The following is a 20633-nucleotide window of genomic DNA, read 5'->3' as shown; positions in this document are numbered from 1 at the left end:
ACTCCTTGTCATGCTTCCTAGACTTGTCTTGTAATCAATAGTCTTGCCAACTCATACACTTCTAGCCTTAACAACTCATCACTAGCTTGCTTAGTAATGCTTACTAGACTTGCCAACACACTTCTAGCTTTAACAACTCATCACTAGCTTGCTTTCTAAATGTAGCAGCTGCTGGAGCACTTGTTTATGTATAAATATGTGTATTTAAGGCTGAACTAAAGAGATTTATTTAATAAGAAACTAGGGTGTTACACCCTCAATGTCAAATTGTGAGGCCGATGCCATTTTAGTACCCAATGTTTGCAATTTTTACCTGTTTGAACTCTATCGATCGACCTTAATTACAAACCATGAAATAAAGGGATGTGTGCAAAAAATGGTTTGAATGAACCGAACTGGTTTATATTTTTTTGGTCAAATGGCATCACTTCATTCATTCCCGTTGTCTAGGTTTTTATGTTAAGTCTCAATTCGATGGGACGGTAACTTAGCCTCTTAGGTTGGGGAAGCTTTCTCTTCCGATTGAACCTTGATTTCTTTCACTTTTTCTTGATTTCTCCTTCCAAGCTTCATAATCTTTTGGTATATCTCTTGCTTTTTTCATTAACTCATCACCAACCACTCCAATATGGCAGTTTCTCCAATCTTCTGCTATTGAGCTGAGTGTTGATTGCTAGTTGTGGAATCTCAAAGTCCCCAAAACTGAGAATCTTGTGTCTCGAATTTCATTTGTAGTTGCAAAATCATTGTATTTATTGATTTATTATTATACACTTAATCTTTCATTTTCTATTATTATTTTTTAATTAGGAAAAAAAAACTAGTTCTACGTGCTTGAATATTAGCACTTCACTGTAGAAGCATAAAAGCTGGATCATAACTTTTTGTTTTTCCGTTGTTTGCACGTCATATAGCAGTTAGCAATTTATGCATTTCACTATAGCAATTGAACATTTATGTGGTTTTTATTCAAATAACAGGTTCATTAGAACAGTGAACATGAGCTAAGTTTTTCAGTGAAGTGTTAGGTTTGGGTGTTTTACTATGAATGGTTTAACTTTATTCAAGTGTTGGGTTTTCCGTTGTTGACACTTGATTCATGGTTGAATATGAATGCGGTAACTTTTGACTTTTAACTTGTCTTGTGTCGTTACCTGATATTTTCACATTCAAATTGTCTTGTATTGACATATGGTCCATGGTTTGACTATGAATGGTGGACACTTTTCAAGTAGTCTCATGGCTATTGCCAACCCAACAATAAGCGAACTGGTTCATGGTTTGGTTTGGGACCAAACCGGTTCATTTTGGTTCCCTTATTTTCGAACTCTAGGTTCCAGTTTGGTTAGGTATGCAGCTGATGCAGAGTTCCTACTACTGTGCATATATATTCATATGCATTAACAACAATATATATCTCAAACTTTTTTCAAAGCATATACATTTGGATGATACAAAGTTAAAAGTTGCATGCCTATTTCTGGTCTTCAAGAAGTTTCCAGCTCTGCTTTAATTGCTATTGACTCTCGGATTTGTGGTTATACAGGCATGGCAGTGCATTCCTGGGAAGGAGGTATCTTGGAATTTATTGTCATTGCTGACAGAATCTGGAACACTATGTCTAGAGATCAGCTTGGTAGCCTTCTTGCTCCAGGAAAATTATGCAAGTGGGTTGGAAACTTTAGCTCATACTTTCATGGTTTCAGGGCTGATTGTTGGTGCTGATATACTTCTCAAGGTAATACCTTCCCTGTTTTGCCTGTTATAGTCGTAAAAATACAGCTTGTGCCTGCATGGTTATGTTCGATTGTAGATAACGGCAAAAGCATCAAATATCCAGTTATTTGGCATGTATGATACTTTTTCTTTTCTTATGATGAAAACAAGTACTTTTATGTAAAAAAGATGCATGTCTCATGCACCTGATTGTTTAACAAACTTATTAGCATCATCATGATTTAACTACGTGATGAAAATTACTATTGCTTCCTTGAGGGCACCAGGGAAGAGTCTGATCTCATGCTACTTTGACTTTAGTAAGAGGATTTTGCCGAAGGATTACCAGTGGCTTTCAGGTTGATATTCCTTTTTAGATCTTAGAATACTTTCCATAGATATGAGTATGACCTGTAGATGCCTTGTTCCCTCCCTTGATGTCTCACCAGATGGCTTTGGTATCTAGTTTTTCAGTTTTCCTTTCTCAGCTTTTGCCATTATACTCTTTCCGTCTCAAAATAAAATGTCCACAATGCAAAAGGCAGTGTCTTTGAAATTTGTAATTATTACACCTCTTAATGAACTAAATGACAATTTTACTGTTGATAACGAAGGATGCAATCTATTTCATAATATAGGGTAGAATTGGTAAGTATGCAGTTACTTTCGGAAGTGACACTTTTTTGAGACAAACTAAAATAGAAATATGCGACACTTATTTTGGTACGGAGGGAGTAGATAAACTTTGTGAAGCGAGGGTGATTTTATAAGCTATGAATAGCACTGTTCCATCCAGCAATTACCAAGCCACAAATTGCTTGACTTAAGCAGGAGTACTCACCACATTTGGCTATATGGACTATCTTTCTACATCCATTTTCCTTCATAGCAACGTTCATTAGTCCTTCGTAACTTATAACAAGGATAATGTTGGGAGTTCAGACAGTCGATACTTCTTATTTAACTTTAGTGTCAATACTTCTTATTTAGCTTTAGTCGATACTTCTTATTTGGTCAACTACTTCTTACAACAAAGGCTGACCGCAGCTTTCTTTTGACACATTAAATTGTGAACATATCAGATTTATAACAGAAGTTGGCTGCTGGGATTGTATTTATCTATTTGCTAGCTTATAATGAGTTCGGTAACGTACTAGTTCCTGTAATTTTTAACAACCATATCTGGTCATCTAGTAGTGTACTTTTTAGGGGGCATTGATTGGTTTATTGAGCAAGAAATTGGAGTTAGCACATGTATTTGTTAGTACCATCCAAATGGATCCACTTTAGTTTTTCACTTTTTCTATTCAACGAGTGAATTTGCAAGTTCAATCAACCCATTTTCAGTCTAAGAACCTTTTCAACAGTTTATATAACCATAAATCCTACTGTATTTACTGTAAATGAAAAATCTTATCACAGATCCATTGTGGTCATGAAGATCGAAGGAACTGTATATATTCTTTACTGCAAAGTTATTGATAGTTCACTTTCATTTACGTTTTCTGCTATCAGGCAATTTTTGTGTTTGGTTTTCATGTGCCGCTTTTCATGGATGGCATAACTACCCATAGTGGAAAATGGGGCATGTGGATATTCGATGATCTGTTGCTGACATGCACTTATGGATATATATTGTTTGTGCATTACTCAAAGTGGAGAGATAAGTTACCCCGTGAGTGAAATATTTCAAACAATTGTTTTTTTATTATTATTTTTTCTTAACTGACCTTTTCATCTGTTAACTCCATCACCGTCTTCTGCTGATGCAGCCAGACCGGCATTCTATAATTATGTCATGATCATGTTTGTGGTTAATGGAGTGGCGTTGTTCGCTTGTGCGCTGGCTGCAAGTGGCGTCAGCTTTGGACTTTGGTAAGAAAAACAGTACTTCCTGAAATACTCTCTGTCCCAAAATAAACGTCCACAATGAAAAAGTTGCACAGTTTTAGAAATGGGTAGTTATTACAATTTTTAATTAACTAAATGACAATTTTACCCATAATAATAGAGGAAGTAATGAATTTCGGTAGAAAATTGGAAAGCCAACACAATTTTGAAAGTGGACACTTATTCTAAGACAAACTAAAATAGAAACATGCACAAATCACCGATATTCTTTTTCTTTCTAGTTTCCCTCAAATATATCACCAAACATATGCTGCCCAAGCTTCGTTCCATTTTACAAAAGTGATTACCTAATATCCAGTTTTGACCTCGATATTCTGTTTTGTATTTGCAGGTTGTATAGTTTCGTAGGCATCTGCTACCACACTCTCTACCTTCCCTTTCTATATGTAACTTTCCTGGCAGATTTTTTCCAGGTAATCATCCCTGCCTTTCTTTATATTTGAAGGTTTCTTTTTGTCGAAGGTTATGTTTCGCAAGCTAGCTGATAAAATAGTTGCTGGCTGAAAATGAAAACTATTGTTGGCTAATAAGCCAATCATGTTTGGTAAAAAGTAGTTGATAAGCTAGAGGACAATGTAAAATGACTTAAAAGGACATTGAAAAATTAATTTTAAGGGTATAATTAGAAATTTTTTGGATAAAAGGACCCGGAGCTTATTGAAAACAGAGTTTTTGCACTAAGTTCAAAAAATAAGCTAGTCATGTTTGGTGAAAAATAGCTGATAAGCTAGATGAAAATGTAAAATAACCTTCAAGGACATATTGAAAAATCAATTAGAAGGGTTTAATTAGAAAAAAAGTGGATAAAAAGGATCCAGAGCTTATTAAAAACGAAGTTTTTTTTTTCACCAAGCTCAAAAAATAAGCTACTCATGTTTGGTGAAAAATAACTCATAAATTAGATGAAAATGTAAAATGACGTAAAAGGATATATTTTAAAATCAATTGGAAGGGTTTAATTAGAAAAAAAGTGGATAAAAGCCCCTGGAGCTTATTGAGAACGAGGTTTTGTTCAGTAAGTTGAAAAAATAAGTTAACTTATGGTTGCCAAAACATGGATTAAAAAAGACATTTTTAGTTTTGACCACCATTTATTGTGTTTTCAGGAGGAAGATTTGCTTTTAGACAATGCTTATTACTCGGAGATGCGAGATGCTGGATTTTTCGATTCAGACTGGGAATAAGCGAATCACCTGCTATGCGTGCGTAGCTTTGGAGGTGAGATTTGATGGAAGAAGTTTGTAAATAAGATAGAGATATGTAACATGGTCGATAGATCTAGTAAGACGGATGAGGCGGTTGCTGTCTTTTTTCTTTCCGTTCTACGAAAATGTAGATAGCACATAGACTGCATGGTTATTGTAGTTTTTTGCTTTTGTGATATCATTCAGACATCTAAATACTATTGGCTTAATGTTTAAAATGCCTTTTGTCATCAATACTAGTAAAAACTTGGTAACAATTTGGATGGTAATGCTATTGACCAGGTATTGTGTCTATATATTCTTGGTCTTGATACAAAGATGGACCTAGAGGGGTGGTTAGGTTAGGTGGCACGTGCCACCGTATTGTTCCTCCGTGGTAAGGTAAAAAAAATAGATTTGTGAAAGGTACAATCGTTTTATTTTAGAAGGTGCAACTGTATCTAAAAATTCTTGGTATAATGCAAATTTTTTGATGTTGACAGCACAGAAACAAATCTTAACCGGTCAGTCTAGCCTAACAAGTATTTGGTTTTATAAATACTTTAATCATTTCTAAATATAAAGCATCAATCATAATAAATAAGCTATATTATTTTTCACTATAAAGGTAATCGTGTAATGCATCGAGATATATCTCGATTTCAATGTCTTGTTTTTTTATTTATTTATGTCGATTTAGTACGGTTTTATGTGGTTTTGAGAAAGCAATAATGTTTTTATTTTTGAATAAAATATAAAATTTAAAATATCATATAATTTTGAAAAAATATATATGGATATTAGTAGTAAATTAACTATTTAAAATTTATTGTTTTATGTAATTTCTTTAATTCATGATATTTTATTATAATTTAATTTAAATTAATTTAATTTGGGTTTAATAATATAATCATTTATAAAGATAATAGTTAAGTATTCTGTTAAAACTCAATGATTATTCTAATTATATTTTAGATTTTTTATATTTAAAATGAGATGTTTATCCTGTATTTGATTATGTTTATCTAGAGTTTAGTTACACAAATTCAAACAAGGAGCTTTATAAGTTGTATTTACACATAATTTACTTGTAATCTTGAATTTTAAGTAATATTCATGAATAAACAGTACTTCGCACATAAAAAATGGTATTTAAGAGTTTTTGTCAAATGTTTTATAATATAATATAGATAAGTAATGAGCTATATCCCTCCAAGTCAAGTGGAGCATGCATGAAGGAGTTAGATGTTTCTTCTATTCTTTTCCCTGGTGCAACTGGGTCATCCGAACTAGAGACCTCATCCATGAAGTAAATCATCGCACCTACTGTCCAACCAATTGGAAGAGAATCAATAGATTCCTTTTCGGAAGCGATTCATCCTTCCCGAACGCAGAATACAACTCTCCGTTGTACTACGCTCTCCAAGTATGCCTGTTCCCCCCTTCTTTCTTACCATGGCAAGTATCTTGAAATATCTCGATTGTTTTCTAATATATAAAGATTGAGATTAGAAGTTGGTTCCAACTTCCCACAAAGTGATTTTCATATTGGCTAATTATGTTAAGCTAGTTTGATTTAAATGTAAAACTCTATAATATTATACGATTGCGGTTCTTGCCTCTGAATTCGCATAAAACACTTCTGAGAACGTAACGGGATATTTAGATATACAGCTACTTTTCATCAACAGACCAGAAAGTCATAAATTTAATTGAAAATTCATTTAAGCTTACATAGCTAAATGACCTCAAATGAGTTTTATTTTTTGTGCACAACACTTGAAAGATAATCTATCCACTGATTTAAATATATATGAATAAAAACGGTTTTGGCCTTTCGGCACGTCTATATTTTACTACCCGACTACGGATTCCGATTCCTGTGATTAACGAATTACTACAGCATATTTACCGTTGCTAAACTAAGGCTCCATAATTTCTTCAATCGAGTATTCTTGATCAAATCCGAGATAACAATCTGAAACGAGAAGCAGCTTCATTCCCTAGCAAGAAAAAGAGAAGAAATACAAATTCAAGACATAGTAAGCAAATCAAGAAAATAAACCATTTCATACATGCTATAATCTTTGTTAACTATGGGCAAGATTAGAAGAAACAAACCCAACATATCCCACTCGAAAGTAGGGTCTGAGGGATGATGAGATGAATACAAGCGACTGTTTTTGTGAAGACCCCCGGGATACGAGCAAAGAACAGAAAGATTTGCAGAAAAGAATGGTGTTGCTTGCAGAACATGAGCAATTTCATTTTTCAGTGTTTCCCTACTTGTTCGCAGCTTAATGAGTTTAATGGACTCACAGCTTACTCGGCCAGCTATAAGTAGCTGTTTGATAGTGGCTTAATGATATAGAAAGTGGCTTACTCAGGAAGCCAAGTTTTTTCCAAACTTGCCTCCTCTTATTTAAAAAACACGCTCTTTCCATCCATGAAAAAACCCCTTCCAAACAAAAACCTTTCTAATCTATACAGACAGATTAATTCACAGAGACAACGTTATCCATACACGACTTAATGGAAACCAACCAAACAGCATGTTGTTCATGTAACAGTTGAACTCGTTTTACTGTATTACAAAGCTGCCATTCAAGGCTGGCAGAAGCCGGCCCATGAATTGATCGATTATAGGCAAGGGTTAACGGAAACTTTCACCATTTATATCAAGTGTTTGCGACATATAGAGAAAACGCGAAAACCCAAACCACCAAAAGAACTTCCGAAACATATCTAGTGACTAAAGAAGGAACATGAAAAGAGAAGATCCAAAAAAGGATTTTGAGGAATACTAGGATCTTAAATAAGTGCAAAATTGAAGGAAGGTAAGTTACCTGTAAACTAGTTGTGGTATGTGGTAACTTCATGCGGGTAACTAGACGATCCGTGAAGGAAACTCTTTTAAGAGCATGTAATTCGGAGGTGGAAGTGTTGCCGAGAACTAACCACCATGCTTCATCTTTTAACTGAAAAAAAGAAGGTTAAGGACGGGTGATAATACCAAGTGAATTTTAAACTATGTGATCGAAGACTTGGGATCATGTGAGAAAATTTCATTTTTGTGAGAAATCGTTTAGGTACTCTTAGAGCATTTCCATCTGCTCTCCAAAAATTCTTCAAAATGGAGAATCAAAAGTAAAATCTCCAAAATAAATTACATTCAACTCCAACAGTTTCTCCATTGGGAGATTTCAACATCAATTGTTAATTATATTATTAAAATATTCAATACAATTAATAGAATATGATCTCTCTTTCCTAAAGATTAAAATTCAAGGATTCTCATTGGTGGGAATAATAATAAAAAAACCAGATCTCCCTCCTAACTAATCATTTTTGGAGAGAGTTTTGGAGGAAAAAACTAGCCAAAATCCCCAAAATCTCCATTTTGGAGAATCTATTGGAGATGCTCTTATATTGTGTGAATATTACGTTATACTTTGTGAAGGTGGTAACCTTTCACATGGACCTGAAATGTGCATTGAAATGTTACTATGAAGGAGGTAACCTCCAGATGGTTTCACACAATATAAAGTCATATTCACAGGTTTCATGGTAAGTTTAAATTATACTGTGAGAAGGTTTACATTTCTCACAATTCTCACGAAAACAGGCATTTCTCACAGAAACCCAACTCTCTGATCAAAACTACCATACGATGGATTTTATACCTTCGGGAAACGTGGGGTAAAAGCTCTTGATGTTTTTCTGCGGTTGGATTTCTCCAACCGAATGTTGAGACTGGGATTGTTGTCGCTGCCAACATCCCTTCCTTGAACTTTGAGCTTGACTTGAATACGTGGAAAATGCTGTAGATCCTAAAAAGATGAAAAACCAGAACTAGAGAATTGGTCAATGGTAACAAGAGAGAATAACAAGCAAGCACACAAACATAAGGTATACCATAAACATATGATATGCATTAAATCAGATAATATACTCTCAAATAGCTTTGTTTTCCTACCTGCTGTAGTCTAGGAGCGCTATTTCCAAATCTAGACTGCATAGTCGACTTCGGGAGATCTAATAGTTGTTGTATGTTCGAAATTCCTCCTTTTTGCAATAAACTGACAAGGTCTTGAGTCATGCATGGCAGCATCAATAGGGGAGAATCCCTCTCAAACCACATACCCTGATTTCAATCACACAAATATAACAAAAACCGTTACAGAAGTCGATTAGAGTTGCAGTAAGAACACCTTTCCTGCTCAACAAGTTTATTAGGTCTACAATTGGAGACTGTTAACGGAGGTCCCAAAAAGGAACTCTTCCCATGCCCTTAGTAAGAGCAGTATCAAGGACTACCAAGGTGAAATTTCAACAGAGGTGGATTTAAAGAAGGCCAAAGAGGGTGCACATGCACCCCCTCTATCGTGCCGACACAGTGGGAAAAATTTTAGGGGTCTCAAAGGTGCGCCCGCTTTAAGTTGTGTGCTCCGCTAAGTTAACAAAAAGTGGCTACAGCCTACTGATAGTGTAATTGCATGTGACATTATAGGTTGCAAGTTCAAATCCCTTCAGCTCTCCTTTAAAGTTCTCGTAACAGCAGCAGAGAAGAAAAGAAAACTCACTTATATGTTTCGAAAAACCACTTATTTGCCATTTTTAATAAAACCGTACTTTTTATAATCAAATTTCGTTTTATTTTATATCGTGCTAATTATTTTGTTTGCAGAATTTTGTGGATCCGCCTCTAAATTTTAAGCTTGAAATAAATAGCATTTACATTTGCAAGGTGACTCTGCTAAGGAAATTTAAACCATTATATATATCTTATGAATAATTTGTGGGTTGTGAAGGACCCTTCCCCACAGTAACAGATGGCCACAATTTATTGTAGCTCTCTTGCAAATATCAATTGTGTATTAAGAATATTTCAGACAAACGGCATAAAAAGAATAAGCAAAGGGAAGATAGGAGCCTAATGGCGAGGCATACCTGCATGACCATCTGCAGAAGATGCATACAAGTAACGGAGCTCGAGAGCCACCCACTATTTGCACATATGTCTATCATGGCTTGAATAATACGTATACTCTGATCCAACACTGACTTTAAGTCTGTGTAATAGTCGCTGATTGGCAGTTCTACTTGAGAAAAATGTGCCTGTACAATATTTTGATATGTGGCAATGGCATGATAAGTTTCAGAAGAAAATGATCAAAAGAAAGAAGTAAATTTTCACTCGTTATATTCAAGCAAAGCATCCAAGATCATGCTGACCTGAAAAAGCAAATTTGCTTTAACATGTGGATCATCAAGTCGATTCTTGTCAACTGCATATGGAACTTTAGCAGACAACGCTTCATTATAATTTTCCTACAACAGAAAAAAGCAGGTGAGATAAAACCCAAAAAGATTTGCAAGTATAAGAGATCCTAGATTGTGATACACATAATAGAATGTAGCAAGTAACAGACGGCCACTTTCCCAAACCATGTCATTATTTGCCAACATAATTCAAGTAAATATCAAAGTCTTTTAAGGTCAAACTTGTAGCCACTTCTACTGTCATAGATGAATAATCTCCTCAGAGAGTTTGTTTACGGCTCTCCAATTTCCGATTTCTTTAGCTAAGCAAGAACCTTGGAAACTGAGAGGTTCTTTGTTGTCCCCTAAACAAATTGAAAATTACCGTTTGAATAGAATTACCTCATTATGACGGACAGGAAGTTCGTTGTATTCAGAAGCAGCAGACAATACATTAAGGAAGACCTGAATGGAAGATGATATAATATAAGAATCACCCCTAGCCAATGACATTAGCAGAATGAACATAAAGATGGTTGCGTGCAACAGCTAAAATGATAAAACTTTAGTGGTTCTATCATGTTGTTAAAAGGGTTGGACAAAAAAACAGATGGAAACCCCTGGTCAAATAACTTTTTAACTTACTTCAAGAGTGGTATCTGGCCCTATATTTGAAGCGAACATGGAAATTGTCAGGTACTTCAGATAATATTGTGATGCTATTGAGCCTAACATTAAAGGCTCCACATTTTCTTCGTTAATCTTGATGCATCCACCATCTTCCAAATCTTCAAATGTGTTCTGTACTAGGCTGCAAGGTAAATTGCTCATTTAGTGCTAAATTTAAGTAGGTGATGCTCCAATTTCATGAAGAGATGCTATACCTGGATAAGTAAGAACTTAGACTTTCAGGATCACAATCCTCCAATCCATAATAAGCCGGATTAACCATCTACAACATGTGTAACAATGTCAGAAAAGAAATTCCAGTGGTTAACAGCGATGAAAATAATGGTTCTGCCGTAACGAACTGAGCATGTGAATACCAGAGTAGTGTAGCAGGATTCTAGAAATTCATCAACTATTATCAGCAAATATTAAAATTCAGTCAACAACGCCAACATACTAGGATAGCTATGAAACATGTTATTTCATAGCTAAAGGCGTTAACTTGATTCCACACCCATCCTATTTCTTGATCATATCAAAATTATATGATTTATTAAGAATGATCTTGTGACAGACACGTAAGGTGTTGCAATTTTATGCCATGTCCACTTATTGATATGATAAGGTGTGATATCCAAACGACTCTTGTAGGATAAACACAACATGCCTAATTTTCCCCATGTGTTTTCTTCCTCTGTTCAACGGATTTGTGTACATGAGGACAGTGATCAAAGCTATTTTTACATTCTCATCTCTTTCAACAATATTAGTGACTATTAGTTAGTTTCAAGCTTAAATATGGTCTCTTCCCCTTTGACATTTCAATACATAAGATAAAGAAAAAAAAATGTTGTTTTCCTTTCTATACACTTTCTACAAATGAATCAATTGCAGAAAATACAATGGAATCTTGGACTAATACTTAACATTGTCCTCAAACTACAAGACAATATATAGAAATTTCTAACTTCTTTGTAGAATGTTTACACGCTCATGAAATCATAACACTTGTAAGTCATTTCAAAGATCTTACATAAATCTACCTATCACATACAAAACAGAAAGCCATGCGTGAGGATATTAAATTTGCGCCCAACTGGCGTCCTCAAGTGGGTGAAACTTGCTCACAATAACCTAAAGGCCTCAAGATTGAATCCTGCACATGAGTACTACCCGGTGAAGTACAAGGGTTATGTGGCCGGCAAAAGTTCATCCCCTTAGGCGTGGTTTCTCGGGTCATCAGAAAAAAATATAACTATTGTATATTTAAAGGGTTTTTATACTAAAAAAGGAGGCACCGCCAGTTACCAACACCAGAAGGGAGCATAGTGTAAACTTTGAATTGCAATCATCTTCAACATCTTACTGATTATAAATTGAGGTTTCCTTTACACCATCTGTTGGTATTACCTCATTGAAGGTTGCCCAAATTTGGTAGAAACATATATATCAAGAACGGAATTAGATATGTTTCATCATCAGTTAAAACTCTCCTATGTATCTCACAAATGTCCACACTAGTCAAATAACCAAAATATCAGAATCCTCCAAATGTTCATGATTTAAATATATCAGCACCAGTAAGTAGCTATCAAGTAAAAATACAGTGCACTTATGGCAACAGAATACATTATCCTTACGCATTGGCATTAAATAAATCTTACCAGCCTTCGGAACAGATACGTCCAGGTTAAATAATGTACTGCGTCCTGCTTGTGAGAAATTGTTCCAGAAACTATCTCAGCATTGATGTGATCATGAAGCTGGTCTCTAAGGCTGCTTTCAACCGGAAATGGTTCATAAAGAAACTGCAAAAAAAGACTAGCACATCAGTAATTACGACATTGTACACTATGTATGTGATTCTTCATTTGCATCTATTTGACCTTTTTATAGAAGCTTTTTTTGGGTTCATGCACAAGAATTACGGCTTTCCCATGTTGATCATACTGTGGACGACCTGCTCGGCCCATCATTTGCAAGATGTCGGTGATAGGGAAATCAATATAACGCTTTGCTTTTCCATCAAAATACTCTGTTCCCTGAACGCACATGATACAAGCCCAATATCAATAACCAATCAAATCAACGAGTCTAAAGATTATGCATGGCTCTTCAGCCTAATTTAGCAGGGATAATTTGTTTATGTTGCTGGATCCTCCACCCTACGAACAATGAATGATGTGCTGGATTGACACTAATTCTAAACAGTTGCAACGGGCAATGATCTTATGTTTACAAGGGTAACTATTACGAGCATCATTGCGAGAAGATATTTTTTGAAGGAAAGACCACACCAAATATAGATAAAATGATAAACTTATAATAAGATCTTTCAAGCGAATGCAACAATTTTCTCACTAAATTATTTCAGGTTTGTCTGTAGAAAATTAAAAGCTACAAGACTCCTCTATATTGATGAATATGACATACATAATTTGACTAACCTTTATTATAACGAGATGAGCCGGAAGGTTTACCCCCCAAGCTAATGTACTTGTGCAAACCAATATCTGAAACAGTAATCATCCATAAGATGTACATGAAATAAGGTCTTCCAAAGATAGGTATCGATGAATAACAAAAAAAAGCATGCCATAAAGCTTAACTCAATGCATGCTTAATTTCTGGTTAGCTAAATAATTAAGGTGAATTTGTCCAAAAATAACAATAATCAAAGGTAATTTAATCATTGCCTGAATCTTGTTGTTTGCAAATAGTTCCTCAACCAGTGATCTATCTTTGTCATTCAATCCTGCATGGTGTAACCCGATACCAAATTGTAGTGTGTGCCTCAGATTCTGATCAGTGACCTGAGAAAGAATCATCTGTAGTGCTTCCTCTGGCATGGCCAGAAACTGTATTGGATGTTCATCTGAAGCTGCAAACTTCACGTTGCAAAAGAGCAAAAATATAATGCCTAGCAAAGTAAATAGTGTTTAGAGGCTCTGTCACTTCTATAAAAATCAATTGACGTACCTGAATGAGGTCTAATGCAGTAAGCCTCGTCTGCCGACGAGATGAAACAAAAATTAGAACCGGTTTGGTAGGTGAGTGAGTGCATATGGCAGCATAGGTGGGCTTATTCATGCTATTCATTCTTGGACAGTAGAACTTCCCTGGATAACCCTATAAATTGAAGAGACACAGAATATAGAAAACTTTCTCACTACTGATAAGAAAAATATAGGATTCACTTTGTCCTCATCATTGACCGTAGAAAAGAGTTGCAAAGAACAGCTAATCAGCCAGTTACATATCTAGAAAATGTTAACATAAGAAAAACATAGATGTTCAAACAGATGCCAGCATGAGTCTTCATAGTTAGACGGCTAGCATCAGGGATTGTAGGGTGGATGGCTGATCTCATACAACACTTTTAATAAGCATGTGTAGAGAGCATTATCTCTCGTGGTGCTCAAATCTTAAATTATACAATTTATTTTTGTAAGAATACAATCTAAAATTTTAGAAACAGAAAGGATGATTAAGTTCTTACACAAGTTGTACAATTTCATGAAGTGTAAAGTATAAAGCATAAGACACTCTTAATATAACAAATGGCATGTGGACAAATGTAAATGAAAAACATCTTACACAAAATATCCCTTCCTAATATAGGAGATTCTTTTAATCTTGAACCTTTGGTATGGCGGTTTACAAGATAATTGTCAATTTTCAAAAGTACATATTATAATGCAGAAGGTGCAGAAGATCTAAAGCATGAAAAGGAGTTCTGACATACTAATTAAGCTTGCCCATTTCCTTTGAAGCTGTAACATACTAATTGCAACCTCATAAAGTATTCAAAACTTCCTCATATTTCCTCATGGAAGAAGGTCTACTGTAAAAAATCACTTCAACTTGGAGAAAGTCACTTCAATTGAAGCTCAAATGTATTGAACCCATATACATCCACACATGTGAGAAACGCTTGATTTTTTTAATTAGCTGAAAATATCTTGTGTATTTCAGACTTCCAAATATGCATATTTGTAAGCAACAGGTGAAACAAAGTTATAGCTGGAACAGAATTATCACTTGCCTGTATATGAACTTCAAGAGGCACAGGCCTTACACTTGGCTTGAAATTGAACAGACCAATTTCCTCAACACCCAACCAGTCAGCCAGATTCCTAAACAGACATCACAAAATTGGAATAATATCAAACACTACAGGGAAAAAAAATCATATAACACATACCATTGTTAAAAAAGATAGCAGTACCATGGTATACAAACAAAGAACCGAACAGAGAAACATGAAACATAAGGTTTCTATTCTTTATACAGAAAAAACATAAGGTTTGGAATTCATTCTGCATAAGGTTAGATACCGCATAACATAACACATGCTTGAGTAGGACATACTTCCCAATCAATGGTAGTAGTAAATAAACCTTTTTGGCCAATATGGTATAGTTGATTTGATGGAGAACTGTCATGGATGGTTCTAGTAACATTTAGGAAAGTAGAGAACAACATATACATTGTGAATTCTTTTTGCAACACTCGTGAAACAAGAAACTAATATGCAAATACCATCCCCATCCCACACACTTATATAAATTGTTGCTTACACATCACAGATTCATAGCAAACTTGATGCATCAATGTTTCTAGTTAATGGAACATGAGAAAAGCCTCAAAGTTCATTTGAGATGTTCATACACAAAATAACTCACTGGGCATTTGCTAATGCTGTTGACAAGCCAACAAACCGAACAGGCCGCTCCGTTTGTGATGATATGTATCTCATCCTTGAGACGATGACCTGGTTACCAAGTCGAGAATAGTAAAGCATTAATCTCAAAAGAGCATATCTGCAGTGTACATGACATCAGGGACGGAGCTACTATTGGATCAGGGTGTGCACAGCACACAGAAAAGCCAAAAAAGTTATGATAAAATTCATACGCTTCCCATTTCAACGTGTCGGTAACAGTAAGTTTTGTGCTTTACTAACAAAATCTCCTAATTGCAATTTTATATATTTAAATAACTCAAAATCCATAATAACTAAAACACATTTGGTATCTAAAATATAATAACTATAAAATATCTATAGTTTTAAAAAGTAAAACTATTTTAACAAAAATCCGGGCATATAATCACTATAAATATACTTTTGATCTATTTATATAAAATATATGAGTTATAGACTGTTTCAGAAAATAAAAACTCGTCAGGCTCATTGTTGAATTTGTAAAGGTCAATGTTCCTCTCTTACATGTATAAATGTATTTTTTATGCAATCATCTTATCGGTATTTGTATTATGTTTATACTTATGTCTGTATAATTATAATTACATTAGGCTCACCATTGCTTAAATCATAGCTCCGTTAATGTACCAACAATTATTAAAATACATAAGTATAAATAGTATACGAACACCCAACCATATTATATTGGTAAAAATGATTGTATCAAAAATACATGTAAGAGCGGAACACTGACCTTTACTAATTCAACAATGACCCTAACGAGCTTTTATTTTCTAGAACCGTCTATAACTCAAATAATTTTTATTATAAAATGATCAAAAGTACATCTATAGTGATTATATATCCATGATTTTTGTTAAAATAATTTTATTTTCTGATAATAAAAATATTTTATCAATTACATTTTGAATTAATTTAAACATATAAAATTGCAAACCAGGAGATTTTGCTAATAAAGCACAAAACCAACTGTTACAGCCACATTGGAATGGGAAGCATATGACATTTTTCAAAAACTTCTTGAGTTTTTCAGGGTGGGTCTGTGCACACCCTGTCCACAAGTTATAAGCACCCTTCATGTCAAAGATGATAAATAAATCCAAATAGTCAGGATGTCGATGACAGTTGTCAAGGGTGTGCCAAGTAGAGCACAATATGCCAGAACAATATGTTGGTGCTTACAAAAAGTTGGAATCCCTTACAAATAGCATACACACTACCAATTTCAAAACTAAACATGTAAAGTGATTGTGTTGGCAAGATTACCATGGGATGGTCTATGACTTACATAATTGCGTATTTCCATATCCATAAATCGTAAGTTAGCAAAGTATGTACATAACAGTGAAGAAATCATAGGTTCCTAAACTTTTTGAAAGGACTCAAAATTTTAAGATATACTAAGACGAAAGAATCAGGTTCATTTATTAGAAAATAAAATGATAAAATTAATAATACTTCAAATACTTCACATCAATCTTGACTAAACTTTAAGTGGTGTAGCAGATTTGTAGATCATGCATATGCACATATGGGCAAGTAACTAAGAAACAAAATTTTGAGCAAGCACATAAGAGGAATCTGCAGAAGCAAAGCAACCCACATAAGCTCCATAGTTCACCCAGCAGCCCTACCCCTTGATACCATTTGTGTCTTTTTCTCCCCTCCCACAAGTACCATTCTACTCTGCTCACACAAATATCACCACCCTTGTATCCTGTATGTATATTCACATGTTTTCTTCACAACACTACGTGTACATCTATTACTAGGGCAATACTATGTTCTCTTACATTCACAATACTATGTTATCTTACTAGGGGAAAGATTTCCAATACTAGGGCAAGCAATACTACGTATACATCTATAGGCAAGATGAATTCTTCATATGTCATAATTATTATAAAGGTACCAATCATACATAATACCCCCTGCATAAACTCGTATCAAGTTGTGGTGATAATAAGTAGTTGACTGGCTGTTAACTAGTGGGTATTAGAGTAAGTGTATATACAAGTGTGCCAGCCATATACCAGCATCGAAAGCATATAAGATATAAGATAACATCTCCGAACAAAGGAATCCATCCAAAACTATAAGCTCTACCAATGAAACTGAACAGTTAGCACATGCTATCCCCCATCCTTAATATTCCAGATCATATACCTACATACTACACAGTCAATTTCGGAGAAAATATACATCTTTTATATTTGGACGTAGAGAGTATATCACAAGCTGTCTTATTCAAAGTAAGCTACAAGCATCTATATAAACAATGGATGATTCAGAGAAATAACCGGAAGGATGTGACTAGTTACAATGAAAATCCTCACAATAAGATTTCATCAACGATGACCTTCAAGGAAATTATTTTACCCATTATTAATCTTCTGTTGCCAAACAACTAAAAGGATGCATGTCATGTTAAACCCAAATTTTTAGCAGCCTTTTGTTTTTGAAGTATATAATATTTATATACGGCAAATGAAACTCATGCACACTCCTCACCTTCGGTGAGGTTGGAACTCTTGACCTTTGAAAAGGTTGAGTTACCAGATAATGGCTTCCAAAATCGTCTGGCGAGTGCCTGGAGGCGCGCCTTGAGGCAAGGCGCCGCCTTTCACTCTCTGTTTGAATAGTACGCCTTTGTATAGTCAAGGCGGTGCATGAGGCTGTGAGGTGGTGAGTACCATTGAGGCGTATGCCTCCACTTTAACAGCTGGATGCCCTGGTTCTTCTTCTTATTATTTGTTTTGACACATCTTATCTTTATCAGCTGAATCTTTGTATTGTCTCTAAAAAAGTCCCTTCAAGTCTTCCATGTGTCACTTTTACAATCCCACTTCCCACTCCCACTTTGTTGATATTTTTCTTCTTTATAACTCATGAGCTGTGAGCATATTAATATTTGGCATACACACACACATATATATTATTAATAGATCAATATATTTTTCTTTGTTACTAACTTACTATATCTATATTTCGTCGTTGAAAAAAGTGTATATAGATTATTCTTTTAGTAATTTAGCGTTATGTGTATATTTTTGTCAAGAACCCTAGTCTCTCTGTGTGTATATAAGATATATATATATATATATACATATGTTTTATGTGTATAACGTGGCTGTGGAATAAAGATTGGTATACATATTATTTGTGTAAGGTATATGTATTTGTGTAGTATTATATATATATATATATATATATCTGCCTCGGGATGCCTCGAGGCTTATGCCTCGCCTCGTCATGGGAAAACGCCTCAAGGCCCAGTTCCGCCTTTTAAAACTACGCCGGATACCACTAGGTCGACGATCTTTGGTGCCTTCTGGTATTTTTTTCAACAAAATGTAAAAGATGATTGTCTATACATACACACACTTATGTGTGTGTATAACCAAAATAGCACCCAGCATATCCCCCTCAGCAAAACCACAAGGGTTGTGGAGCAGTAGTTGAGGACATGGGGGATGTGGTGGAATATTCCATCGGCCCCAGGCGTACACAACAATTGTGGGAACTGAGTTTATCAGGGCTGATTTCTTGCAGTCACAATTTTGCCCGGATTAGTCCAGGCATAGCCGGGGACACCCTTCTAAAAAAATATCCCACTCGGCAAATCATGACTAAACAGAGGACTCCAGTTTGGTTGTAATGCCAACTTAAAACCAAACCATGAGATGGCCGATCACAGAAACTTGCTATGCTTTTGATATGGTTCCACACTTACCATTTCTATTAAACAAGATAGTATATGTTTCAGTATAAGGATGATACATCTTATAAGCTGAATTCCCCAAAGGAAAAGGTTAAGCCTATATAGAAATAGAAAAAAAACTGGAACAATATACAGCAAACATAAGGGACGAATACTACTTAACAAATAATATAAAGCATAATGCACACACTCCTTATACATTATTTGCGCACAACTAATACTAGTTCCCATTCTAAAGTGAGGAGTGCCAGGTGGACAGGTCAGAGGGATGTTTGCGAAGATGCCAGATTATGTTTCAGCTATACTATTTCTTGGAATTAACGTCATACAATGTAGACGTTGGAAAGAAGAATACAATCAAGGCAAGCTGATTGTCACGTTACAAATTGCGAAACAGAACCCCTTATTTTTCATTTGCTTTGGCATTCAGTCAAGGTGCTAAAACCATGACCACCTCTATCTGAGAGACCAATTGCAATATTTTTTTATGCAAAATGAATGTTGTTCAAAGGCTAACTAATGCAAGCTAGTACATTTGTACCTCCAGTATAGGTCCACGATCAGCACCAAGTAGGTGAATCTCATCCAAAATCATAAGACCAACCTGCCAACAAAATTGTATATTTTGCACAAATACATCGTCAAAGAATGATATACTATGCAATGCCTTGGATGATAACAATAATGATATTTCATACTTGTTTTATTTTGATTAAGTAATAATATGTAATTATTGTTGTGCAACTCTGTATGATAATTCCTAAACAGATGGTAAGATAAGAACCTTCGTGACATAGCTTCGACTGTGCCAATTGCGACTAATACCATCCCACTTTTCAGGAGTAGATATTATGATATCTGCTGACATCAGAGCCATCATATCTGGCGTGTAATCACCAGTCATTTCAACCTAATAGGACAGCATGTGGACATATCAATTCAAGTTTGACAGGTGATAAATGTATTTTATGCCCGTGATAGACGAATATCCAGCCAATATAATAAACAAAAGCAGTAAAAAGCTCATCAAACCAATTTTAGCATACACAAAACAAACACAAAGCATGAAACATCGGTATAAAAATGGCTTTCAAACCCAACAAACCCATAATATGCTCCATTTAAATCTTTTTACTTGTAACCAGATTCTGCTCCCTCTCTCATTACTAGTAGTTTATCCCCTCCCACTCCAAACACGCTACTCTCCATCCCTATCACCATCACTTCTGATCACATGCCTGCTATCACTGCCAAAGTATGGGGGGAGACTGGACACGTCTATTCATGCACAGGATACACCAAAAGAAAGTCCACTTCTTTACTAGAGAGAACTCGATTAACAAAAAGTTAGGAGTTAGTATGGGTTGTGCCTTTGAGACCAGTACCCATCCATTGGCACTAAAGTGTGCTAATGCATGTGTTAGGTAAGTACAGTTGCACTTTT

General features: G+C 35.1%; 2 protein-coding genes across 3 annotated transcripts in view; one reads left to right on the top strand and one right to left on the bottom strand.

Moving 5' to 3' along the window:
• Positions 1-5087, top strand: part of LOC112514309 (transmembrane protein adipocyte-associated 1 homolog) — an 11055-nt gene extending 5968 nt beyond the window's left edge. The window contains exons 2-6 of the mRNA XM_025120697.1: positions 1547-1738; positions 3232-3391; positions 3489-3591; positions 3959-4040; positions 4734-5087. Of these exons, the coding sequence (XP_024976465.1) occupies positions 1547-1738; positions 3232-3391; positions 3489-3591; positions 3959-4040; positions 4734-4811 (615 nt within the window). The 3' untranslated portion in view covers positions 4812-5087. The remainder of the gene's footprint in view (positions 1-1546; positions 1739-3231; positions 3392-3488; positions 3592-3958; positions 4041-4733) is intronic.
• A 1427-nt stretch (positions 5088-6514) lies between these two features.
• The window catches only part of LOC112514290 (DExH-box ATP-dependent RNA helicase DExH14), a 37554-nt gene continuing 23435 nt past the window's right edge, over positions 6515-20633 (bottom strand). For both annotated transcript variants that reach the window (XM_025120655.1, XM_025120656.1), the window contains 18 exons: positions 19974-20099; positions 19731-19793; positions 15428-15516; positions 14788-14878; positions 13722-13871; positions 13439-13630; positions 13190-13255; positions 12629-12784; positions 12407-12550; positions 10958-11025; positions 10719-10884; positions 10476-10538; positions 10047-10142; positions 9762-9929; positions 8788-8955; positions 8495-8641; positions 7658-7789; positions 6515-6814 (listed from right to left, as the gene is read on the bottom strand). In XM_025120655.1, coding sequence (XP_024976423.1) covers positions 6734-6814; positions 7658-7789; positions 8495-8641; positions 8788-8955; positions 9762-9929; positions 10047-10142; positions 10476-10538; positions 10719-10884; positions 10958-11025; positions 12407-12550; positions 12629-12784; positions 13190-13255; positions 13439-13630; positions 13722-13871; positions 14788-14878; positions 15428-15516; positions 19731-19793; positions 19974-20099 — 2166 coding nt within the window. In that variant the 3' untranslated portion in view covers positions 6515-6733. The remainder of the gene's footprint in view (positions 6815-7657; positions 7790-8494; positions 8642-8787; positions 8956-9761; positions 9930-10046; positions 10143-10475; positions 10539-10718; positions 10885-10957; positions 11026-12406; positions 12551-12628; positions 12785-13189; positions 13256-13438; positions 13631-13721; positions 13872-14787; positions 14879-15427; positions 15517-19730; positions 19794-19973; positions 20100-20633) is intronic.

This window comes from Cynara cardunculus, assembly GCF_001531365.2.
Source record: "Cynara cardunculus var. scolymus isolate 2C chromosome LG 6, CcrdV1, whole genome shotgun sequence".
NCBI lineage: Eukaryota > Viridiplantae > Streptophyta > Magnoliopsida > Asterales > Asteraceae > Cynara > Cynara cardunculus.
Note: the sequence above shows the minus strand (reverse complement) of the source record. Positions and strands in the feature narration are given on the sequence as shown.